The 27953-nt window shown below is 34.9% G+C and overlaps 2 protein-coding genes across 3 annotated transcripts; both read right to left on the bottom strand.

Moving 5' to 3' along the window:
• Window positions 1-39: 39 nt before the first annotated feature.
• LOC145961087 (uncharacterized) lies at window positions 40-27685 on the bottom strand. Of its 2 annotated transcripts, XM_083080931.1 has the most exons (6): window positions 27044-27685; window positions 24800-26808; window positions 24032-24291; window positions 10558-10640; window positions 9516-9615; window positions 40-4129 (listed from the first exon to the last, which is right to left on the bottom strand). In XM_083080931.1, exons 4-6 carry the CDS (start codon window positions 10631-10633, stop codon window positions 922-924), a joined length of 3384 nt encoding a protein of 1127 aa, XP_082937057.1. In that variant the 5' UTR covers window positions 10634-10640; window positions 24032-24291; window positions 24800-26808; window positions 27044-27685; the 3' UTR covers window positions 40-921. The 2 variants fall into 2 exon arrangements, with proteins under 2 accessions (XP_082937057.1, XP_082937056.1); XM_083080930.1 differs by lacking the exons at window positions 24032-24291; window positions 24800-26808; window positions 27044-27685 and adding an exon at window positions 15838-16287.
• LOC145961089 (uncharacterized) lies at window positions 6049-9508 on the bottom strand. The gene has a single exon (XM_083080933.1). The coding sequence runs from the start codon at window positions 8666-8668 to the stop codon at window positions 6479-6481; it is 2190 nt and encodes a 729-aa protein (XP_082937059.1). The 5' UTR covers window positions 8669-9508; the 3' UTR covers window positions 6049-6478.
• Window positions 27686-27953: the final 268 nt, after the last annotated feature.

Below are 27953 nucleotides of genomic sequence, written 5' to 3'. Positions count from 1 at the left end.
AGTATTTTTATGCAACGTAATATAGAGAGAGAAAAAAGAGCGTTTACAATCTCCAATATTTATTTACATAACTCATATCAGGGTATTACATAGAGAGAGAGAGTTTTACTTATTTATTTATTCATTTATATTTGTTTCTCATTATTTATTTATTTATATAGAATACTTTACGGTATAAGTTGCCTAATATCGGCTCGTCCGTACATTTTTGCTCGCTCTTTGGCGAGACGAAATAAGAGCAGCACGCATACCAAATTAGTTATGTAAAGAGATGAAAAGATTTTCAATAAAAATTTAATCGCGATTTTTTGGAAGAAAAAACGTTTATCGAAACCCTTCACCAAACTCCAGCGCTACTTTTGACCTTGAAGAAGTATATTTTTAAAACACGTGTCGTGTGTGCGCGCGCGAGGATCCGAAAACCGATATTAAAGCTTATCATATTAATCAAACCCGTTATCGTGAAACCCAAGTACATTGCATTGTCATCAATCATCGATTCCTCGCGCGTCGAGCATCGAAGAGGATCCTGGCGAAAGATTCAATACTTTGAAGAGGAAGCCATTCGTTCACCGACGTAACAGTAGTTCGTGTTTCTCTTCATCGTTTTAGCTTTCTAAGTGAAAGGACGATCATTTATCGGCGATGCAAACAGATAAAAATGATCGTCCGTGAAATCGCGTCTCGAATCGACCGTGAAGATGTCGGGAAAGATGTGTGCTGCTTCTTCGCGTTTGCCGACCACCGTTACGAGGCTCTTCAGGATCGCAGTTATTCCGACGAATAATGTTTTGAAGCAAGCGCGCGCCGCATAAGATAGATCGGGAAACGCGTATAAATTATTATTAAAACAAAAACGTAAAATTTTTATCGCCAATTAATTTATCATCGCTTTTCCGAGTTAGTTATACACGATCACCCTCATTCCTCGCCGTTGATCCTCTTTTGCACGTGACCTAGATATCGCGCGAATCCTTCGCTGGCATGTTTTAGAATCGTCAAGCCCAGCCTGAACTTGATCTCGGCCACTTTCTTCACGAAGTTGAAAAGGCTGAAGCCTTCCGGGGGTTTCTTCGTGGTCGAGCTCTCGAACCATTCGACAGTTGTCGCTTCCGAGGTTTTCGGATTCGATGTTGTCGCGAAATGGATCTCCGAGGTGCCTCGATCGGAAGAAATCTCCGAAGAGGTGCTTGAACCACCGTCGTTCATTTGCTCGACGGTCTTGGGAGATGATGTTACGCTTTCGGGACTATTCGTCGTATCTTTTTCCATATTTTTTACGGTGGTAAGAGTCTTCATAGTAGATTCTTTCACACGCGTATTGGCTTCCTCCTGCTGTCTTTTCTTTTGTCCCTTGAAATCTTCCACCTCGTTTTCCTCGCTATTATTCTTCATCTTTTGCTGTTCACCACCTGGCAATGCCGAATCAATGATATCTAGAATCTCGTTGCTCAAGTCTTCTTCCTTCTCCGCCTCCTCACGTTCCTCTTCCAGTTCATGTTTCGACGGTATCACCTGTATCACCGAATCTCTCTTCAATCTCGAACGTCGGTCATTTTCGCTGGTACCAACAGAGCGTTTGACCTTGAGAGATCGGGGTCCATGTTCGACAGCTACCGCGGTCGGCGTTATCTCGATTTCTTCATATCCATCGTCCGGTCTGACGGTCGACGCTTCCACCTGATAATTATACACCTCAGCTGAGTTCGGTGGGAAATTGAAACCTTGCGCGATATCCCTCTCGAATTGCGTTTGCCCGATCTCGGTCGATACATAATTAATGCCATTCTTGCTGTCTACCGGCAAGACGGCCGCTTTCACCTCAAAGGGATATTCTTTGGGTACGTTACCGACCACAAACTGCCGGTTCGCCGATCCCGCGGCTTCTACCACATCCAAATGCTTGTGATCGTAATAAACCGGAGTGGTTTGAGCCTCGGTATATCTAAAGTCCGTGTTCCGATACTTAACCGCCGGCTGAGTGTTCTCCATCGTTCTATAAATGGGCGATGTGGATATCGATGGATATCTCGCATCAGTCTTTTTCGTCGTCTGCGTATCATACGCACCGTCGTAATGCTGATAATGATAATAATTGCTATCTTTCACCCCCGGATACTTGCTCTCGTGATTCGTCATACCTTGAAATACCTTGGATAACACCTCCTCCTCGCTCTGTCCGTAATTGCCGCCGTACTCGTCCAAATTATATTTGTAATTTGGCTCCACGTCGTAGTTTCTTCGAGAGATGGTACCGCCGAAGGGGTACAAGAAATACGAGGCTAAACCGAGACCCAGACCTACCAGTGACATTACGCCGAAGCTAGGCATCACGTCGCGACTGAGAAAATTGTAGATTTGAGTGCTAATCGCTTTCTGCGGCTGTTTCTTCTTATTCTTCGTCGCGTTTGCGATCTTTGTCTCGGGCGCGATCTTTGATTCTTGAATCGCGTTGTCTAAAAGGATGGCATTCGTGGTACCCTCGCTAGTCTCCATCAAAGTAGAAACGATCGTTGCGACTGTCGTCGGACTTGGCGCTGCCGAAGTCGTGGATGGCTTGCGTCTGCGAACTTTGTTCTTCTTCCTCTTCGAATTGTGTCTCGGTCGTTTAGTCGTGGTCGACGTTGACGTTGCAGTCGTCGTTGTTGACGTCACTTCAGTTTGCGTTTGCGTTTCTACGTTAATTTTTGTTAATTCTGGATTAAAGTCGAACTGTAAATCTATCTTGGAGTTACTCAGATTGTCCGTATCCTTGTCCACGATTTGCTCCATCTTGTTCTTGTCGATCTTCTCGATCTTCAGAACAGGCGCGTTCACTTTAATCGGTTCTATTTCAATTTGCGTAGCCTCTTCTGCAGGCTTCTTCAGCTGTACTTTCAACACGTTATTCACCTTCGTGCCGGTCGGCTTCGATTTTACTGGCACTTCCACAAGGTCGATGTCGGACAAATCTGTTTTAGACGCGATATCGGAAGCTGGAGTGGTTATAGCCGATGTCGGAAGTAAAGTAGTCGGAGACTTCTGATTGTCCATGAGTACTGAAGCTTTTATCTTAGTGACAAATATCGGTTTTTCAGTATTCTCCGGTTTGTTCTGCGGAGTCGTGATGATTTGAACCGGCTTGAAAGTCACCTTCTCAATCTTACCAGTCGACGCGGATGTCTCGTTTTTCATTGTTTCAAGTTTGACCGTGGTTCTTCTTGTCGTGGTAGGCTTCGGTCTACCCTGTTGACCTGATCTCGTCGGTTTTGTCGTTATCGGTTTAGAATGCGAAGTCGTTCTCGACGTAGTAATCTTCGGTTTAGAAGTGGTTCGCTGATTCTTCTTTGTCGTGGAAATAGTTGTCGAGAATGTTGTTTCATCGCTCGCCAAACTGCTTACAGTTGTGGTGCGAACAGCCTTTAAAGTCGTACCCGAGGAGGATTCCAATTTTTCCGAATCTGAAGTACCTTTCTCCGGTCTTTGAGTAGTTGTGATCTTTTTCGTGATTGTTGTAGTCGGTTTTTTCGTGATCACGGTTACTTTCTCGGTGGTTATAATGGGAGTCAACTGCGGTGTGCTCTTCTCTGACGTCTTATCAGATTGCGAGATCGTTCCCACTTTGTCGATCGACGAGCTTGGTCTGACCGTCAGTCGTACTTCTGTCTGAAAAGGTTGTTGTAACTTTATTTTTTCAACTTCCGCGCTCTTAACAGTCGTTGACGGCGGATTCAGCAGGATCCACGTGGAAATACCACCGGTAGTTGTCGGATTATTTTTATAGGCGGTCATCAGCCTCGTGGAGCTCATCTCCCGTTCGAGCTCTTCCTGCGTTATTGCCATTGCCTGGCCAGGATGGCTACTCTCGAAGTAACTGAACTTGGAATTTATCGGCCTGCCGAAAATTAAACCAGTGGATTCTAAGTTACCGATTTCTGAATTGACTTCTTTTATCAACGAAGATGTGTCGTTTTTTTCCGAGGACTTCAGCGTCGTAGCGATGCCATGTTCTACGGTGGTGAAGTCTTTATTATGCACCTTTATCACGTCCTGTGGATTCGTAACATTGAGAAGTTGAGTGGCGACGGTTCTCAAGGATTGATCCATATATTGCAGATCCTTCAAGTCACGGGTGATATTTAGCTGCTCACTGAAATAAAATCCATTGTCAAATTTTATCAAAAAATGATCGAATAAACTGTTTCGCAAAATTTCGATTTAAATAATCACATATTGATACAACGCAGTCATATATAATATATAATCATATATATAATCACATTTTAAAAACGGAAATTGTAAAGAAGAAATCATGTGATAATATCTAGTTACTTCACGAATTTCTTTTATAATTTTATTAAAATGAAATTTTTATTAATTTTATTTAAAAAGATAAGCATATTATATAAAGATTTTAAAAAAAGTCCTTGCACATAACAGCATGTTATTAAACATTATCCTTACCTTTTATGTGTAATAGCTAAGACTTGATTTTTCATACAGTAACAAAAAAATTAGCACCACTATCAAGCACTACGCATGCAATTAAAAATAAAATGAAAAAAATAATATGGAATAAAGTTACAAAATATGATGCAGTTTCAAATAAATTATTATTTCTATCTTAGAGAATAAATCGATCAAATTAATTTTAATTAAAATTCTTTCAATAAAAATTTTCCAATTAAATTTTTTTCTTCATCAGCATTTACATATCTAAGCACACTAATAATTTTCAAGTAAATAAAGTGGATTAAGCGTAAGAAATTTTTCTAATTTTTAATAAAACTAATGCTCTTTCGTTAAACATTGATTTCAATTTAGATTCTATTTTAACAAAAAATTGTACTTAAAGCATAATTACATAAAAAAATATACTATTAATCTTTTGTACTCTAAGCTTTAACTTGATTAACTTTAAAAGTTTTAAAATATTTACTAAATTAGTAACAAAATTCTCTTTAATTTTAATAAAATTTATACGGATAAGCAATTGTAAATAACTGAATTAGTTTAATCGATAATTTGTATTATTTCAGCATTTGTACTGTGTTGATTTGTACTTGTTCATTTGTTTTTATCGAATTATTGTGTTATAATTATTATATTATAATATGATATAAGATTATTATATTAATGCCGTGTTGTTATGTCGTGTATGTATGTGATACAACTTCTTTTTGTGAAATATCAACTTCTTTCTTTATTTTTTTACAGATACTATATTTTGCAAAATGCACAATTTCGTATATTTCTTGCTTTCTACATAATTTAAAATGTGTATATTAAATATTATAATATTTCTTCTACAAGTTTAGTTGATTTTCAACAATAAGCGGGATAGAGGATCTAGGGAGATTGTAGATGTATACATACAAAAATAGGAACATATATTTTTATATAATATATACGAAGGTATATAAAATATATATTATATATTTATTCACAAGAATGTATTAATATTTACTTCAAATATTTTATTAATATTACATATTTGTTGGCACACAAATATACTGCAAATGCCCTAAAATGGTGTAAGCTTTTATTATGTTTAAATACCGACACACTTAGTAGGAAGCAATGATTATAAAAAATTAAATATATATAAATATTTTATCAAAAAACTTATATTAATTTATAGAAAATTTATATCTGCGATAAAAAAGCGCAATATATACTATATGTTCTACTATTGAACATATGGCTAATAATGATAAATAATAGTAATAAAATACTGAACATATACACAGACATACATGTATACATATTTATATATACGTATGTCTTTATCCGTAAATCTTCTCCTTTATTTGAACATATTATATTGTTCAATCTACGGAGTTATTTATATAAACAGAGAATGTGTTTTCCTATCATGCTATTTTTGGCAACAAAAACAAAGCTATTTAATATCGCGTATAAAAATATATTATGAACTTATAAACGAATTCTTATATAATCATTAATTATTTTATTAAAATTATATCTATTATAGATTTCTTTTCACACACAAAAAAAGAAAAGAGAAAAAAAGAAAAAAATGAAACGGAAAAAAGGTGTGTGTCAAAGATATCATGTTCATAAAATAATAAATAAATTTTCTATTCATTTAATCATTATTATTCATCCAGATAAATAAGCTTTGTACGAAAAAAACACCACAAATCTGACTTATCGTTACATATGCTATATTATGCGTTATGTATTAACGCATCCTCATGTTTTAAAATAAATGCATGTAATCTCATTCAGCTATATATATCTTTTTTCGCTTCTTTTATTAATCATATATCATTTTCAATCAACTCTAGAAGGATATCAACGCCTATGAAGGATATGAATCACACTACATCCTTTCGAGTCCTAATATAATTAATTCTAACGGAACCTGCTTATGCTTGCTTCATGCAAGTTTTACACCATGACTCCTCTCTTCGAAATAATGCCAAGTGATTTCGAAGAAATATACGAGCATTACGAGATCAATCACAAAATTAATTCATTTCCTGCGCTTCTTCCGTCTACTTTTCCATTCGTTCAAACCATTGTACTTGTGCACGGCTTGTTTAACGAATTCCTCGACATTCGGCCTGAATCTAATCGTTGTCGTCTTGTCCGCGGCGCGTCCGAAATCGATAACATTTGGTATCGCCCACGGAAAGACAATTGCGGCGACGCCAAGCACGCCAGCTGCCATTGCGGCGAACGGCGCTGCAGCGAGGCTGAAGAAACTGTAACCTAATGGATTTAATAAAGAAAAGTACGTGAAGACCGAAGCGACTGACTGCAACATGCCGCCTGGCAACATGTCGAAATCGTCGTCGTCATCATCGGAGGATAATCCCGAAGAACCCTGCGACGAAGATAAACTACTAGTGCTTGGTAAGCCAGGCCTAGGAAGATTCTGCAGCGCGGGATGCTGCAGAGAACCAGGACCATTGGCTTGACCTGTCACAGAATTGCTCAAAGATTGTCCGACCGAAGGCACATTTATGGAAGCCGGCGAGTTTATGGAACCGGGGTTTCCGACAATGGGTGATTCACTTGCTGAAGCCTCGGCAGCAGCCGGCGGAACAGCCGCGTCATCACCAACGGCAGGACCATCGACGGACGATCCGACAGGACCATCTGCAACCGAATCCGCCGTCGCTTCCGAGTTTGTTATCGGGACACTCGAGCCGAGCACGCTGATCTGAGTATTCTGAAACACTTCGACAGTCGATAGTTCTGAGGATACAGGATTGTTTCCATTCAAGGTACTATCGGGATCTTTCTGGGAATCGTAATAATTATTTTGATCTGGGCGCGATGCCTCAAGCGGGTCATACGTGCCGATCGGCGCTGTTACGTAACTGTTTGAAGAATCCTGATGGGAAAGATCGTCGATTTCCCCATATTTATCACTCTCGTTTGTATTATCGTAGCTCTCTGTCGGTTCGCTACTCGGTTTGAACACGTTCGTATTCAAGACGTGGGAGTTGACGATTATATTCAGATCGGTACAGCCTTCTTTGCTTTGAATCGTATTATTTACGCGGGTGTAAGTATTTATCGTGATGGTCGGGCAATTATAGGACGAGGGGAAGGTATTGGTCTCTTGCTTAGGAGGTTTCTCTTTATCTTTTTCTAACATTATATGAAGATTGGGTTTTTGATCTGAAGAAGAAGCCGCTTGAGCAGCAGATATCGTACTTGGTTGAGACACCTTCAATTGCGTTACATTCGGTTCCTTCAGACCATCGTTTAAAATGTGGACCACCGTATTCTGCGTCACATGTGTCGTGGGATTGTAAACGGTTTTGTTTTTTAATAACGTCGCATCAGACCAGGAAGAAGGAGTTAAAATAGGAGAAAGATTCGCAGAATCTGTTGCATACTGAGGACGAATGGTTGGATTCGGATACTCTTCATAATAGTTTATTTCGTCGGAATTTTGACTCTGAGGCGTATCTTGAAGATTGACAGTTTCGTAACGATCGTTATCATGATTACTAACGCTTAGCGGCCGATTAGGTTCCAAATTTTCGTAAATCGATTCGAAGACTGAATCGACCGGTTTGTGAACATCGTCACTGTCTTCCATAAATTGTGTGCTGTTCGGCGTGATGGTTGCTACCTTCAACCAATTGATGATTTTCTTTACGCTGGCATCAATAATCGGATCCGGGTGATTGTAACCATCGTTCGACGACAAAATCATTGGCGTCTCATGGACATCGTGAAAGCCGGAGTCAGGACTTAAACTCTCCTCCAGGGACGAAGTGTACTTGTCGTAATTGTATAGATCTTCAATATCCTTCAACGTTTTGTTCGGCCAGTTCTTCAAGTACGCGTTATGTTGTACCGTCGTTGTACTACCGTATTCGTCTCTCGTTGTGTCTCCGCTGTCGACTCTCTCGACCTGACTCGACAGATTCTGAGCATGCGAAGAATGATGATTCTTCGTCAGATGGAACGTCGCGCGATCATTTAAAGCAGGCCTCTTTGCAGCTGTTCGCGTCAAGTGGGTCTTCATCGACTCTCTCAGCTGAACATTGTCGTCACTTTTTAGCTTCGAATTTAACGCGACATTGCTAGCATCTCGATTTAAAGTAGAAAACGGATATCGGAGCTTAACGAAGTTTCTATTAGAAGTTATCGCGTGTCTGCGAGATACGTCATAACCGACTTTTGATTTCGGATTCGGCATCAAAATCGGCTGTGTCAGTTCTCCTGAATTATTCAAATCGTCGCGCTCGGCATCGATAATGCGGCGAAAAGAATCGGTTATGAAACCAGACTTTAGATTTTCGTGCAAAGTCACGATCGAGTCCGTGCTTTTACGAATCGACTGATCTTTATTGATGGAATGCGTTGAAACAGCGCTTTCCCGAGGATCAATTGAGACCTTAGTTCTCGCTATATGCGAAGAAGGAATATTCAAAACCTGCCCTGTCTTCCTAAGCAAAGTATCATCTTCAATAATATGTTTATTTGAAAACAACTCAGGCTTAGTCGAACCTGACTTCTGCCGATTTTTCGCGATAGAAATATCATCGCTCACCCTCGCCAGACCAGATGCATGATTCACCAAGAAATTACTTCCTCTCGTCCGAGCGATTTCCAATTTATAATTTCGACTCGAAGACGCGTCAGATTTCGGTCTTTCTAAATCTTCGCTACTTACTTTTCCAGAATAATCGATCGTTCGATCAATCCCTAAGTCGGAGCTTTTATTCGATGCAAAAACAAATCTCGGTGAATTATTAGAAAAACCACCAGGCAAAAACCCATCTGATTTATTTGAATTTCGAACGGTGCCGGTCTTTGTGATTTCACCTAATACGTTCGTCCTCGAAAGACTCGAAGGTGCTTTAAATTCAGACGTCGTCCAGATCTCATCGATCTTGGAACGACGAGCGTTAAACGACGAGCGTGTTGTTGGAACGAAACCGTTCGCGCGTGAACCGATCGCGTTATGCTGGCGCGACAAATCGACACTATCGCGGAAATGTGTGATATACGACTTTCTATTACGTCCGGAAGTCCCTGTATACCTGCTATCGTCCCGAATTGTATCGTGCGTCTTGTTCCGGGCTTGAACGTCTTTCCATCCTGCGTCGCTCGATTCCGCTTGTGGTGCCAAATTTACATTGTCTGAAAGGCGAAACAAAATTTTTTAGAGAGAAGAAAAACTTGCATTAAATAATTATCGATTAAATATTGGATGTGCTACATAAACGAAGCTTGCGACACTAATAATGTGCTAATTGTTGTCAATTGCAATGAAACTACTAAGCCGTGGCAATTTCCAATTGCTGCAAGTTTAAATAAATGCTTCCGTCTTAAGAAATTCGATTTTGCAAGAAAAACACTATAGACGCATGACGAACAATGACGTAATTGCGATAAGAAGGACAAATTGCGATTCGACACGCTACAACAATATATAATTGATGCTATTGGGAAATTACATGTTTGATGCGTCGTTTTCTCCATAATGGAACGTTGAACGAAGTCCATTTTTTAAGAAATGAAAGGCTCTTTATCAGAAATAATAAGAAAATCAATCATTGAAAATAATCATCGTATGTAAATTGCACGCAAATTTGTGAAATAAAAGTCACAAAGTCGGAATTATTATACCAATGATCAAGAACTATTATATTAATTAATATCATTACATTAATAAATTAATTAAACAAATTATTAATATAATAGAATTATTATATTATTATAATGTAACAAAAATAATCATAATGTGACAGTTATTGCATATATGTACAACAACTAGCAAAAAATATTATATTAAGTAATTATAATTGAAATACATTTATTAAGTGTCATATATTAAATTATATGAAATTATTATGATATTAAAATATATAAAAAGATGATAGATTGGATAAGCAATTGGATAAGCACGATTTATTAGCTACGATTGTACCGCGTAAAAGGCATCAATTGTGCGTTAGAAAACATCGTTTTCTGCTACCAATTTGCTGCATTACATGATTTGATTGCTAGACATTACCGATTGTTTCCGTCACGTTATAATATTGTCATCAGGCATAATGTCATTCTTTTGAAGAAACTTACCACTTTTCTGAGGTCTGGTATCTCCTGATCCTGCGACAAGCAGGACCATCACAATTTTTAACATCTGCATCCACATCTTTGCACTGAAACAAAGATTAAAAAGAATATGTTAGAAAAAGATTATATATACACATTTTATATAAAGAAGACTATACCACAATCTTTTATGTGATTTATTTACAAATTCAGAAATGGCTTTATCGAAAACGATGTGCTGTGAATTATAAAAAGAAAGACAAAGGGAGATTCCTCGAATTGCAAAATATGCATATCAAGAGACTGTCCTCGACACGATGACCTACACTCCTAAGCATCGAACCTGATCTTGAGCAATATTCTAGATCTCGTTGCTTATAGACTGTGTATCATAGGGAACCAGTCGAGAGCGAATATAAAAACAATTTTGCGATCGTCGAAATGAAAGGCGCGATCGAGTCAATCATAGAAGGAGCGACAGGAAACGATGGAGCAAATGCGGAAATGGAAGGTTTTAATTTTACGACGACAAAACGAGACGCTTGCATTAACATTCATGAGAATAAGCATGTGCGTAAGCGTTATTGCGAGGATTTACATCTGTAATATATATTTACCGTTTTTATATGTTTCGACAAACATTTTTGCAATATCTCGCATGCGTTTCATGAAGCGCAGATAGATATTAATCAAATATATACATAGAATATTTTTTCTGATTGGATTATACAATGATATATTAAGCGGATAAGAACAATATTAATTCGAGATTTTTAATCTTTTCTTTCTCGATAATCGAATTTCTAATCAATCTGTAAATATAATTTGTAAATATATGTAAACGCACAATAATAGCTAAATTTTCTTATCATTCTTATATGTGTAAAATTCTAATTATTATTATTAAATTAATAATTTAAGTCTGAATCTATGTTATAATTCTATAAAATGTTATTCAATAAATATTAAACATCCGAATCAAATATTTATAAGTGTAATTTGCGTAGGAAACCTTAACTTACGATTGATAATAAGACACGATCTTATTACCTGCGCACAACGACTTTTAAAGTGATGTTGGACAACAACAATTGAAGAAATTAAGATGCACAATCTTTAGGTTACTAATGACGCAATTGTCGAGACAGTTGATTTCGGTGACTTTACTTAGACGCGACGTGAATTTCTGAGCACCAATTTGTCACTGAAGGTTCTTGGTCGTTCGTATTCAATTTTCATTTCCGATTGTTCAACCATCAATGCACGTGGAATACAAGCAGTAGAATTATCTCAGCATCGACGTTCACATGAAATTAAATATGCATTCGCGCAATGAGATTGTAGGATTTCATATCACTGTGCAAGATGTGTGATACAAATAATATAAAATTAAATAATATATTAAATAATATAAAACTTTTTCGAAAAAACTTTAGTAAAAATACAAGAATCACGTATTCATCAATATAAGAATTATAATTAATACATCATAAATTAAGAGAAATTGTCTTGTGGAATAACATTTAATTAAATAATATCCTGATCATTTACGAACGAGCGAAACGTTCTCTCCTCCTCACGCATTGAAATCTCCGCTAAGGATAATCAGATACTTTCAATCTCAACTTGAGAAAGACAAGTCGATCAACTGTCATTTATAATTAATATTTCCAATAGAAATCGCTCGGCGATAGCATGATTGTCACCTGGATGTTGTTTACCGTTGCATTTTTCCGCTCATATAATCGTGTCTACTAACGGTACCACGATTGGGGCGTCGATCTTCTTCGGGAGTTCTTCGTACGTGACGCGTCGATCGTGCATCCCGCGGCGGTATCAGAGAATGTGGGAATGTGATCGAAGTGCGAGAAGCCGGGACATTATTCGCCGGTGTTGAATAGTAGAATCCGCAAATTCTACGAACGGGTACGTACCGTTAACCATTTGAATGTATCTTTACGAACATGAAAACCACGCGCATAAACGGCTACGTTGAGTTTGTGAATAACGTTATAAAGAGAGTCTCTGAATTCCAAACGAATGCGTCAGTAAAAAAAAGACCGATCGAGCAATATGATAAATAAATTATATATCTTTGTTAAATATAAATATTGTTATAATAATTATACTTCAATTATCGTGTTAGCATTAAATTTTCAAGCTGTTTGCGTGAAACTAATATGCTATTTAAAAAATTAATATTAAAAAAGCTATATATAAGATAACAAATAAATCGTTTCTTATAATTATGTGACAGACTATAAGCGTTTTCTAATTGATAAATATATAATAATTATAAATTAAGTGAAACAATTTTAATAATTTTTGGTGATAAACCTACAAACTTTGTGCTTTGTATAATTCCGATAATTTTATCTTCGTAAAATTTAACAGTTATATGCAACAATAATTATTATTTATGCTTTACGCACTGACTATTTTCGATGGCAAGCGTATTGTAGTAATTTCCGGCAATTGTACAATAAATAGACATAAATGTGAGATTACGGAGAACTATTTTACCGTCAGACTGTGTGATTTCATTAAGTAAAACTTTAATAAAAAATTAATTTATAAATTATGATAGATCAAAGAAATGATGACAAAATATCTTATAGGTTCAGTTAAATGTAAAATCAAAGTATTACTTCTTTTCTTTTCTCTATATTTATAAGAATATTAATATTATAAGAATATTAAGTTTATTAAAGCTTAATATATTTTTCACCTGTATCTATATTAATGTGACAAATCAACGGAGTGAAATAAAATCATTCGATCACCTCAATAATTCAATCTACAAAGTAAGGCTATTCGCGTATTCATGGAATCGCTTATGGCCGAAGAATGAGATGCGTTTCTGGAACGTTGAATGCCCCAGCGGAAACGATCGTGCGCGCAATAAAATTACGCCATTTACCAAACAGATTTGTGCTCTAATGAGCGACCCTAACGCTTAAATCAGATCGCAGAAGATAAAAAAAAAAAGGAAATAAAACCACGAGATCAGAAATTCACGATGAAAGCGCTCCTTCCGATCGTTCGAGTCAATAAATCGCATTAATATCGGCCGGATCGAATCTCATTTACGGATAGATAATCGTTCGTTATGGGAAGCGGATGCTTCAGCGACTGTCCCGCACAATGAATGTTCTCACGCGAAGTCTCCCTTTCCATCGATCTTTAATTAATTTCGCACTAATAACGGTAATACCTTTAGCTATATACCTAGCTAATATACCCTAGCTATATTATATTTTATATTTTTTTATGTTTATGTTTTTTATTGTTTTTAACTTTTTATATATATTTTTTTATATACTTTAATGAAAGAGAATAAATTTCTTCTCTCATTAAAGATACTTTCACTAAAGCGTGAAAGAGACTATAATATAATATAAATAATTCAACATGTCCATAAAGTAGAAAAAAATAGATGGAAATTGAAAGTATTCATATATCATAAGAACATAACGATTAATTATAATTTCTCTATTTTGCTGATTTAGTAAGTCATGCTTAATGTTTAAATATTGACAATTTTGATAAATCATGCATCTATGTAGAATGATGGGCGATTAGTATAAAGAAGCTGTGTTCCTTGTCAATAAGTAAAATAATTTGTTCCCAATAAAAATAATGTCTAATTAATATTTCATTAATAATAAAAGCTTAAAGATAGTAAAAAAGATTTTGGCATATTAAGCTTCAGAGATGCACATACTCTCTAAAAGTGAATCAGTGAAAATATCACTAATTTAAACAGTAAAATAAGATTTCACTGAGAATCAGTGAGTATTTTACTGATCTTCAGTGGAAACGCTTACTTTTTTGTTATTTTATCTTATATCTCACTGATTATGGTCAGTTAAAATAAAATTCACTGTAAAACCAGTAAATTTTACTGTAAAACCAGTAATCGCTAGTTCGTTCGTTTACCGCTATGATCGCTATCTCTCTCGTATTTAATTTTAGTCATAAGAATTATATAAAGTTTGCAAAGAGCGACATTTAAAATTAGAAGTATTACTTCGATTTAATTTCTGATACAATCTCAATAGAGAGGCTTCAGATATTAAATCGATCTTTATAAGTCGGACAAATAAATATCTGGCGACTTAATGAAAATTATTCGTTCGTTATCTATTTAAAATACCAAGTTCAATATGCATGTAATATATATAAAGAAAATAAAATTTTTAATATAATAAATATTTAGTAAATATAAATAAAATTTTTAAGTTTCTATGAAACAGATAGAGAGATGAATTGTAGTTTAATATTACTGACAATAACGAAAGAAATATTACTAATATTGAGAAATATTACTGATTGAAACAGTCAAAATTATTAACTGATTCTTTCAATAAAATATCACTGATTTACATTGCTGTACTTATAATTGCTGTAATAAGTGACTATTTACTGTTTTTCAGTGATAATACACTGATTCACTTTTAGAGAGTAGGTAAAAAGAATCTTATTCTTTACAATTCATTTTAAATTTACTTGAAACAAAATTTTGACCTACAGATGAATTTATAAAATTTTAATAACAAATTTAAAAATTCCGAACTTTTTTAAAATGGAAAATTACTTTAATCGTGTCCCCATGCACACAATTGTTTGGCACAAATAGGTCGCACAACATATTAATAACATTGATTAATCTAATTAATGTAATTACTTCCAATCTTTTTTAGAGCGTGGCGTATAAGCTCCAAAAGTGTTCCCAATCATTTAATGAAACAATATAATAAGATATCCATGAAACGCCATTAGGTGAGTATGTGAAGTATAACATGACGTAATGATGTGAAAAACAAAAATAGAAAGCACTAAAGGCTCTTCTCCCAAGAAAGTGATGATTATTAACGATGTTACATCCTGGATCTGATTCTGCTAATATCATATATATTACAATTTCTTCTTTATGTTTCTCAATAAAGTAATATATTCATGTTATTTAAAAACTTTGAGTTAAAATTAATTATGATTAAATACATAAGAGATTTTTAAAATTATTTTAAATAAATTCCATATATGTAAATTAAAAAAAATAACATATAATGCACATAATGACATTTATAACACATGTATATAACACATGTGCGTGCGTACGTGCACATAATATATTATATAATTATCACATTAATTATGCAATAATTGCCGCCAAAAGACGAACAATTAAACTAGCGCAAAATGTGTTAACAAATTTGCATAATTAAAATAAACGAAATATGCTATTATTCAACCAAATGTGATAGATGGTTAACAATCATTGTAAATTTATCAAGATCTTACCTATATCTCAATCAACTGCCCAATGACACATCGAATCACCGCTAACGCGGTGATCTTCATACACATACACGCACACGCACCCCCGACGACCGCGAGAAAACTTTTCGGCGCACCACTGATACGAATCCGCGCGTTAACTACTCGACTATCACCTGTTCGAAAAAGAAGAGACAACGAACGTGGACGAGGAAGAAGCGAGAGAATGCAAAAGTACAGATAGATGCTCGAAGTGAACTCTAAAATCTGACGAATCGCCAGGTATTTGAGAAACGGAAGAGATCGCGAGAGTGTCGACTACCCGGACGATCTTTCGACAATGGTGCACGGCTGACTGGCGAGCTCGACAAGTCGTACCCAGGTTGAAGAAGGTTTGTAGCGGGCAGAGAAGAGGAAGAGGGTTCCCGGCGTGCACACGCGCTCGCCTAGAGCTCGCGAGGAGGTAAAAACCGAGCCGAAGGTGGAGCGCCGGCGCGATGCCCGGCGTGCGCGGGCCTTAGGACCCGTTATACTTGACGGTTACAAGATCCGCCCGAGTTGAACAACCTTCGCCCGTCGCCGTCGCTCGTCGTTATAATACCAGATACATATAACGCGTATGCTAAGTGCGCGCGAGTGAGCGAGAGATGCTCTTTCGCCGCTGACGATCGATGCGCGAAGTGGGTGAACTTGACGTACGGTGCACACGACGATACGGTATCTCGAGTAGTTGAAGAGCGGAACAAGCCTAAAGTGGGTTTGTTTCAGACGAGACAAAAATTCAAATGGATGTTATATTTTACCGGGTTTTGATGTATCTTAATCATATCTAATTAGTTATATAATGCAAATTTGGATTTGTAAGGAATTTTGGAATTATGTCAAAAATATAGCAATATATTTGGAGTATAGGCTTGTAATTTTGCAAGAAATATTTTATGTTGTAACCATGTTAAGTTATAGGCTCGAAATAGAAGGGATATTTAAATAGATCTTGTATAACGTAGCTGGAACTGTAGCATAGAATTAGATTAGGAAGTCGACACTTGCGCTAGGTATCAGGAAGAAAAAGTGTATATCGAAACTTTCACGAATATCAGTGCTGATATCAATTATCAGTATCGACATATTATAAAAAATTACAACATTTTTTTATGGCAACGCAACGACTGTATTGCAAATCTAATTTGACGCAAATGTAATAAAAATGTGTTTAAATGTGATATTTATGTTGACATTTCCAGTGTAATATTATTCAAGATTAAGGATGCAATCCAAATTTTTTAATTAAAATAAAATTCATAAATTATCTTTAGATATCTTTAGAATTAAAATTACTTCTAAACGTCTCTATTATTTTAATATATTCTATTTTATACAGAAATATTAATATATATATATATATATATATATATATATATATATATATATATATAATTTTGATAATATATATGTAATATTAAAATTGTCCTAATAAAGAATACATAATAAGGAAATATTATTTAATGTAGCCAGAAACAATTGCTTTCTATTATTCTATTTTAAACTATTATATATTCCTTCTTTTAATAATCATAATAAATTTTTTCTACACTAAATATCATATAAATTGTTTCAATATTATAATTATGTCGCAAAGTTTATTGGAATCATCGAGTAACAAATTGCAGAAACGGGAACCGGTAGATTAGACACGAGTCAATGTCGACCGACGTACATATTATCGAGCAACTTTGTTCTACAATCCCCATTCATTCTTTTACATCCTGCACGCGATAGGCTCGATGAAGGGTTTGTGCCGTCTCAATAACGAGGTGCGTGATGCTAACTGATGGTTAACGCAGGAAGAAGCTTTTTCTCTCTGGTGTACGTCGCGCGTGGAATGCGAGCGAGTGTCAACCGCGGAAAGACGAGCGCACGTTCTCTGATAGCTCGCGTGCGACAGATGGAAGCTGAAGAACGGAACGCGCAGAGAGTTTCAACCCAGGTCGGGAACCGGTTAGTGAGGAAAGGAGTGAAGGAAAGAAAGGGAGCGGCACCCCTTTTTCAGCCGACAAAGGCGCCGTGCGTACGTCCCAATAAAGTGCTGGCGGATCGTAATGCATATGATCTACTTGTCGCGTCCTAAGATACAATCGAATGATTTCTAAATATGCAGTGATAGGCGAGCAAAATAGCTTGCATCTAGTTTACGGTGCGCGCCTTCCATGTAAGATGAAGATTGTAAGAAAGTGTAGCAACATTTTACGATACATATTTTAGGTTTATAACCCTAGAAGAAATACTTTATTCACGTTAACATTACTAAATTATAAGATAAGATAAATAAATAGAAGGGATATTTAAAAAAATCTTGCATAACGTAGCTTCAACTATACAGCAAAAAATTAAATTAAAAAGTCGACATTTTAAGGAAGAAAAATACATATCCAAATTTCGATTCATCAATGGCCGATTTTTCGTGAATTAATCAACACTGTAGCAAAAGAAGAATGAATTCTGTTGTAATGAAAATTGTATATATTATATTACGATATGAATAATCACGATCAATCTTTCCTTTCTAACAGAAGCAGAAAATGCATCGAATGCTTTATCGCAGTTCATAACGATACGCTGAGTTACAATTTAAGTCCAACCACCATCTGCGCTCTCGAAGTGGAATAATAAGCAGAGAAAGGATGAGTCATGGCGTTTAACAGCAAAGGGGAGCTGCATATAAACCTTATTTTCCTTTCTTATTTTATTGTAATATTATTCACATTACAGCCGGAAAATAATTTTAAAAAGGAACTGTTTTGAGTACTTCACGATTTCACTCGTTATCCTCGAGTAAATATAAAATAATCAAGTGAAAGAAAACTAGTTCAAAAAAAAATTAAAAGTAAATTTCTGCAACGATTTTATCGATGATAAGAAACAGCTAAATTTCCAAACTTTTAATTCAAAATGTTTTCCGAAATTCTTCTGAAACCTGTAGAAATCATGCGGAAGCAGTAGGAAAAAAAATAAATCGTGGTTTGTTCTCGATAAATGAAGACTCGCGATATTAAAATTTAATTTGAGGTTTAAGAAATCAATCATAGCCGAACCCGGAAGATACGTAATAACCGAATGCGTCGTCCCAGAATCATCCTCCGCCGCCTCGGCTCTTATGTAGGACATAGCGGCACTTCTTGCGGGCTTAGATACCTTCGCCGGCTACAACAGCAAGTGTAGTCGCGTCGACGTCATCGTCGGGAAACCATCTCTGAATTAATTTATTTGCGCGCGCGCACGCGTGTGTTTTAAATGTAGATTAATGCATCTAGCTACGCGATGGGAAATATGTCAAATCACCGGTCGGCGGCAGATGATATGAATTTCAAATAGCTATAATTTTTAATTAATCGCTCCAGCACTTGAGAAGTGAAGCAACTTCGTTGTATATGTAATAAATCGTCAGGTTGATGAGAATATTGAAGTTAGAATTGGCAAGAAACGAATTTTACTCTTTAGATTCTCATTTCATATCTTCTTTTAAAATTCTTCTAAAATAAATATTAATAAACAAATTATTCAATTTAATAGAAAAATAAACTATATGGAAAATATTATACGGAAAATATTATATAGAAAATATTATATGGAGGTAGTTTACTTATTAATCGCATACGAAATGTAAATAAAATAAATCAATATGCGAAGTGTAAGAGTTTTTTTGTTATCGTCTTTTTAATATATTTATATTAAATATATTTATATTATTTTATTTGCAAAATATTAGATTAATACCGTTGCTTAAGATAGAAAATGCATTTGATATTGTAAAAGAAAATAGACTGATTCTGCGCATTTAATATGACATAGGAAAAAAATTATAATTATTATTGTATGTATGAACATTTAAATGCCAATCTTACATTGCTTTCTAGTCTATTGAAAAATACAAGTGGAAATAGATTAGCCGCTTTCCTTATAATGCTTCAAAAAAAAATCTTACACACACAATCTATCATATTGTTTAAATTACTTCCCTTGAGAATGTTTCCTCTGTCAATACTTGGAGAAATTACTTTCCGCTTTCGATTCTAATAATCTCCGTCACGCATTTGTCATATGTATGTACTCGTGATTAAGATGCCCAGCGAATTTGTGTAAAAACAATGAATTATAATGATGAGATTTCGATTTATGTTTATAGCGGCGCTATTATATATGTGCACGCAGTTACGCTCGCGATGTCAGGGAACGTCTTTACCTTTCATAGATAGGCGACGATAATATTCGAATATTCGTACATTATAATTATTTTCGTAATTTAAAAAAAATTCCCTAATTTATTTATATCTCGATATTTAATAATGATATATAAATTTTGTGTTAATAAAAATATATTTATATTCCAATTTATACAACCATAAGACGTAATTTTTAAAATGTCAACCTTGTCTTTTATAATGATTTATTTAAAAAACTTCTTCATTGTTTTCTAATTAAATTTAAAAAAAAAATTATAAATCTCAAGTTAAATAATTTAAGTATAATTTTATATATATATATATAAATTATATAATATATTAATATAAATTATACTATATTATATAATTATTTATGCGTATATTAACTAATTAATTTATTAGTTAAATTAAAATATATTTTAATAATAATATTATGAATTATAGATATCTTTTTAATATCTTTATAATTATCGATAATGGTTGTCGCGCGAATACTGTTTCGAAATAATGTTATCATTATGTATATTTATCATTATGTATATTTATCAAGAACAAAAGGCGTCTCATAATGCCAAGTGTATCACTGAATCTTCTTCGCGAGTACTTATCTCGGTGCAGTCTTCAGCAATTACTCGAAATTGCCGACCGTGAATTATGTTATCGTCTCGTTGATCGTCGTCGGACTAATAAAGAATCTCTCGACACGAGCGAAAAAAGAAATAGAAAGGATCGAGTGTGGTTCATCTCGTAAATTATACCGCCAGAATTTCTGGTCGTGATAAATTGCATGTATAAATTGCAGATACAGTTCACAGAGGCGCCGCGAAGATAATATAGAAGAGAGAAATGATTAGGTACCGGTGTTTGAGCAGCGGCGGTGTAATTGGCACCTCGACTACTGCGACTATCATATGTATATATCTAACCAAGGTTGAGAAATATATAGTGAAAACAAATACGATATTTTAAACAATTTATCAATTCAAGCCTTGTTCTCATCCTTTCTCATTATTAATTTATGAAAAATATATTATATACATGCTCATTAAAATTAATATACGAATATGAAATCTTTATTTTGTTTTTGTCGTCTTATTATAACTTGACGCAAAGTGCGCGATTATATAATTTATTATTATTTATTATTTAATAAGTGCACAAATTTATTAATATATTATCAATTGTCCCGTGCATTGCGATACTTAATCCGATCGTTAACTTGTCTTAATCTCATTAAAATCATATTATTTCGTCAGTTTTTCTTTAAACATATACACGCGCGCGTTTATAATTTCAGATCAATTGCATATGTGATTTAAACTGGACAGTGAACGATATGGGATATTCTTAACATGCAATAATGTTTGCTGACACCAGATTTCTATATATTATACGTAGATCGCTAACATCGAACAGTTATTTACAATTAGAATATATAGATTGACTTAATATACATTTTATGTCGTATTTCAATTTGTCGGCAGATATTATGAGCTCTTTTTATGTACAGATAAGTATTGATTGATATTTTGGATTAATATTTCGTCTATTAATAGAATAATTATATTCTGTTCAATTGTAAGTAACTCTCCTAGCTTCATCTTTAGCAAAACTGTTAACGGTCTAGTATATATAGAAGTTTGTGGCACACATTTTGATACACTTACCATACAAACTATTCGTGATAATGCGAATAAACATGTGCTTCAATTCCACCTGTATGATTATTTGGATTGAGTACACGTGCGGAAATTGCGTGAATGAAATTGCAATCTTTGTCGAGAAATGAGAAATAGAATATGCTTGAAGGCATATGCCATGTTATACTTACATCCGCGTGTCATAAATCGATAAACCCGTATTCGCGCCTTGTTATAAGAATGATGCGAGGCTTTTGTACAAAATGTAATTGAAAAAGAGATTTTTTTAATTGAAATCTATATTTTTTATTTAAATATGCTTCTATTTGGCATCTGAATGTTTTAAAATGATAGTTATGAATATTTTACATCATTTATTTTAAGAGATTTGCATCTTAAAAATTGACTGTCAGCGTTGTGTATGTTTGTGTATAATATAGAATCATTGTAGATATAAATTCCAAAGATTTCTTGATATGTATATATGCGTGAATTCATATATTATTATTTTATAATTTTTATTATAAAAAATAAAAAAATAGAATAAGAATTTTTATAAAAAATTATTAACGACAGTTTTGCCTTAATAATTCACAAATTATAAAACTTGGTTCCATTTATTTATAATTCCGCTAATGCTAACTTACAATGGAATTTTAATTTTAGATTCAGTTACCAAATCAAGTATTAAAAATTAAGGAGTCATAACAGTTTTTAATATGAAAATTAATCATAAAATTAATTAACGTTCCACATTAAAAACTTTTTGACAAACAAGAAATTAACTTCAAATCAATAAAAATTCCTTTTATGGATAAAAGATAATGTGCAATATGTGAATCAACATTATCATAATGTCTGAAATTTCCTGTATGTATTACCGTAAATGGATGAATAATGATCGCGAACGAGTAAAGGTCATCGATCGTCGAGAGATTGAAAGTCGCTATAATGGTGAAAGCAAACGATAACGAGGAAGGTCAGGAACGAGTAATAGTAACATTGACATTCATGAAAGATATTAATCGCGTCAGTGAAAAATATTAATCGCGTCTAATTAATTTATATGTGGTACAAAAGAATACGTTTTGAAGTGAAAACGGACTAAAAATATAATTGCGATTGATAAATTTGCAATGTGCATTTGCATTATTATTAAAGAGAAAAAAGTTGTATTTCTCTTTATTTATTTATTAAATAATCCGGATGTCATATCTGCGAATTGCGATCGGCCAATTAGCAAACAGTGTACGTACAATTTAACAAATTATTTAATTAAATAAAGATGCTATATAAATATATAATATATTAATTGATAAAAAGAAGAGCTTGATGATTTGTATTGCAAGTCATTCATTTCAAAGTGTACACGATTTGTATGAAAGTGATCGTGAATTAGCGTTCGAATTTAAATTGATATTTAAACTGACTTGTTTGTAAACAGTGATGCAAAGTCATCTAACAGTGTTTTCCTTCATGAAATTCAAATCAAACGATCCACTTCGTTTCCTCTAACGGACTGCTGAAGTCTTAATCTGCACGCTTCTTTGTATGCTTTTATTCTCTCACTATAGAAATATTTGCTATATCATTAATGTTTCATATCTCACGCAGAATTCAATAAGTACATAAATAATATTATCGCCCATTACTGACAAAAAAATTTATGTTTAATTTAGCTATATGAATTTTACAACACACATACACACAAATAAAAACTACAAATTGAAGAAAACTAGGACTGTAAAAAAGATGGAAATAATTGAAATAATAAAGTGTTATTATGCATAAAACTTGATATAAACTATTCAAAGAGTTTAACTATATTGTTTAAAAAAAATTATACGTTATGAGCAAGAAATTTTTATGCCATATTTATGCACTTTGTGTATTTTTAATCCCTATTATATTAATATTTGCTAATATAATCAATTAAGAATGCTATTTGTGTAAAGTTAGGAAGTTTTGTCTCTATGCCTATTAAATTTTTTGATAAATAATTGGAATAATTCAATAAATAAAATAAATTCAATAAATAAAATAATATTAAAGCAATTATACGCATATAATATCTTGTTACTTTATTTATTGAATTGCTCTTGTAGAAAAAAATTTATATTCTACAGAAGAAAACTAAAATATATATTTTAATAATCATGGAAAAATGTTAATTTTCATCAAAAGCTCCGAATCTTTCGGCAAATCTTTCTAATCTTTTCCAAAAAGATCTTTTTTATAAACGGAAACATCGTCAAATACACATTTCATTCACACAATCAATACATATATATATCAATACATATATATATATATATATATATATATAATATTCTAATTTCAATTAAGAGATTGACTTACTTCTTTCGTGTATCACGGATTGATACCGATCTTCACGTCGTTCGTTCGCCGCTTCTTTATCGTCGCAAATGCGAAATCTGGAAAGTGCGCGATAATTCTGCAAATTCATATCCAGTGCCTTCTGCAATTCCAGTCTACGACGGGTGAGACCGATTCCGTGGGCGGGAAGACGATCATCGGCGCGATGATGCCGATAGCAATTTCTCGCATCTCACGAGACGTTTACACGGCTGGCAAATTTGTGAGGCGAGACATCCGATCTGAAAAACAAGCTTGGCATGAAACATCAGATTAAGGAGCGCTAACGCGAGACGAAAGTAAGTTGGGGAATGACGGCAAAGTGCGTGCATGTATATATGTTCATTATTCGCGCAAAATAAATTAGAATTAATCAACGTCGTAACGTTAATTGGGAACCATTCATTTCATTCGTAGAGATTCGTAGATGTTACATAAAAGAAGAATATGCGAGATGCGAGAACCGCCCATAAAATACCCCAATTGTGATAATTGTCTTTAAATAAAAAATTGATACTTTATAATATATTTCACGATTTTTCAAGATTAAAAGAGCTCGCGCATAATTGCATTTTTAGAGATTTCTTTAGGAAAAAGAAATTTGCATTTGATAAAAAAATTCGTTCGATAAATCTACGTGCATAGCAAACTTGTTTGTAATAAATCGACGACTTCAAAGATCGTAATATAAGATTCGATGTTACTTATAATTATTCTAATTATCGTAGAAATTATCACGAAAAGATATACCTTTAAATCTTCGATTTTCCTATCCTGTTCCTTATTACGTCGATTCGATTGGCTGTCAAGTCTTGGGCTCTAACAGGATCCTGTTTCTCTCAGTAAAATGCTATCTCCTTCGCTTAGGGTGAGCGCGTATTCAGATGCAAAGAGTGGCGTATCGCGATTAACGTCAGGCTGATTTCGCCGCATCAGTGCAAAACCATCAACACCTCGTCTATAATAGTTCCTCCAAATGATCGGTCCAGGCATATACGAGAAAACGTAATATCCTCAGACAGACTACTTATTTGTAGACATCTGTGTCTACAGGTGTCCCGATAGATTTTACCGTAGCGTCCTCAGAGGGGAAAAAAATTCGAAAGGATCATTCGAAGATTGTGGGTCGTCGTGTAAAGTTTTTCTACATGTGCTAATGTTTGACACACACTTCACGCCGAGTGAAAATTTCTCGATTTCTCGGCACAATTTTCTCCGGTTACGGTAAATAACGAGTGTCCCTGTCGATTAATCATGGTGTTTAAGATCTTAATATCAATGTGCTATACCACGGATAATCACTCAATTAAGGCAAGATGCGTCAGATGCGGAGTCACGTTGTTGATTCGATCCCGATTCCAATTCTTTTTTTATGCGTAATACGAGGCGAGATGCTGAAATTAATCTAGAAAGCTTCCTGTTGATTCTCCAAAGGAATACGATCCAAATTTCTCTGTTTTTATCAGGCGTATCCGACTACTCTCATCGAATCATGTCGCTCTCGTAGTTTCTCCCGCTCGAAACTTTTGTTGTTTGTGAAAGAGAGAAGGTGATTGTGACTGTATATAAGTCGCTATTGTATAATTTTCTATTTTTAGCACAAGGATAATAAAACGATGAAATTCTCTCGGTGGTTCACGATCGTGTATCACGATCGAGTATCAATTATTGTGATTGTTGCGTTGCACTCCTGTCGGTTCACACGACTGACACCGGTTGTACTTGCGAAGGGTCACTCGGGTTCCAGTAAATATATTTTTTCTAATTATTTTCTTTTAACAAAACAAAACGAATCCAATTCTACCTCTCTTCGCGCGCTGCGCTTCATTGGAATCGCGCGGCTTTTTTCGTCCGCGATCGCCGCTCTCGCGTTTCTTATCCACTTCAACTCTTCGTATTTACGACGGTACACTTCCGGCCGATCGCTCTAATTTTCAAACTGAACGAGCGAGTTTTGCGAACGCGTTGTGCATGTAAATCAGGTGGATTCAAACGACCGCGTCGGAATCTAGATGTTTGCGATTGACGTTATCCCGCCTCCTTTGCTAGATTAAGTAAAGTGAATTTCCGTTTGAGCAGCCTCTCTCTCCACCGATTCGTGATATATCTTATCAGTGCGATATCCTCGATATTTCTCCGCGGCTTTCTCTCCGCGACTGATATTTCGCCTCTCTTAATAATTTATAGCGCGGTTTGTCGAGGCGGTATCTCTGTTTACCGCAATATTACCTTCGCGTTTAACACGCTTAGCACGCTTTGTTAGAATAACGGGAATAACCCTGGGCGATTTACGTTTCATTATTCTCTCCCTCGGCTTATGTATGGCACGCGCCGTTGAACCACCGGTTTAACATCTCTCATTGTAATCTTTTCGCGTCTTACTTTAAAGCGAAACAACCACGTTACAGCAAATGATAAATATATATTTCTTCTTCTGCGATTTCTCACAAGCTCTTGAATACCCGAGACGATAAAAGGTGAGAACGTCTGCTCCCCTTGTTTCTACAATACACCTCTTGAAGTTCTCGTTTATATCTGATATAATAACGCAACACGTATTGTAAATGTGTATTTTAAAATCTTCCTGTTAAAAGTCTTCTTTTTGGATCACGCATTAATAATCCAGCGGTGTCTTATCTTTCCCTTAAAGACAAGAGAGATTAGTCTGACTTCTTTTGTCTGTTTTCCCTTCCGATTTACTCCGATAACTTTTCGCAACTCGTGGTAAACATGTCTCCGAATTCTCGATATGTTGGTACCTGAAGCAGAATCATTTTTCATCAGAGTGATATTTTCGATTGCGAATCCGCCTGTTCTCTCATTCTCCTCTTATTATGTATCTTGCGACATGCATTACAATCCACCACCAGCGATATTCCTCGCATACTTAAGAGCCAGTCCAAGACAATTTCTCTGGCTCTCTCTCCCCTTCGTCTATTTATCAGATGTAGAAGAAATTTATAAACTAATATCGAACGCTTATTATTTACTTACGATGTTGACCCAAAAACGTTTTCTCACGAAGTACTCTTCTCGTGATGGCTCTCGTCGCGGCACCGATATAACAATTTGATACTTCTAGCTGTACATTGCCAGATCGATCGACACTCGATATTCACCACGTGTTCCCGATCTTCTCTCTCAGTACGGTTTACTTCGCCCTTTCTCCTTTCTTCCTTACCGGGTTATCCTTCTCCTTCAATGGATCTCCGCAGCGACTCTTATCAGGTTGCACGCCGCACGTTTAACCTCACGTTTTGACCTCTGGCTCTCGTTTAACGTTCCGTTTCATCTCGTATCGCAATTGCCTTTCGTGACACGAAAAAGTCTTTCACTTGAAATGATTTCTTCCATTGTCCTTTTCCTCTTTTCAGTCGTTGACATGAGTCGAGTGTCATCAACAGAGTTACTCTTCCGCGTTTCTGTGCCTATTCATGAGTACGTCGTCGTTGCTCCTTTCGCTCCAACTTTTTTCTTCTTGCCACTCTACTCTTAACGTTTCACATGCTTCTTGGCTCCATCAGAGGGATAATTTGCACGTCTCGATTACACGCATCGAAAATATCGGGGATATTCTATGATTTGACCTCCTCCGATTTCACGACGTGCGTTTCCATTACATTCAATTTACATGTGGAGTTGAAATTACAGACCTTTGTAACCTTGATTGTGCGTGCGAATATTTTAAAATAGATTTTCCGCGTATCATATAATTTAAGAAAAACATAATGAATGAATCAAGTGTAATCAGAATATATTAAGGATTGCAATTATATGCTCATCTCTTTTCTCGATAAAACTTTGCTGGAATTTTCAAATCTCACAATTCAATTATTCTTCTAATTTTCTTGGTCGAGTCCATCAACGATACAATTATATTCGCGTATCCTTTTTTTAATGGCTT

This window comes from Camponotus vicinus, unplaced genomic scaffold, assembly GCF_025532165.1.
Source record: "Camponotus vicinus isolate PSW18456_S1 unplaced genomic scaffold, iyCamVici1.0 SCAF_10, whole genome shotgun sequence".
In the NCBI taxonomy this organism is placed as follows: domain Eukaryota; kingdom Metazoa; phylum Arthropoda; class Insecta; order Hymenoptera; family Formicidae; genus Camponotus; species Camponotus vicinus.
Note: the sequence above shows the minus strand (reverse complement) of the source record. Positions and strands in the feature narration are given on the sequence as shown.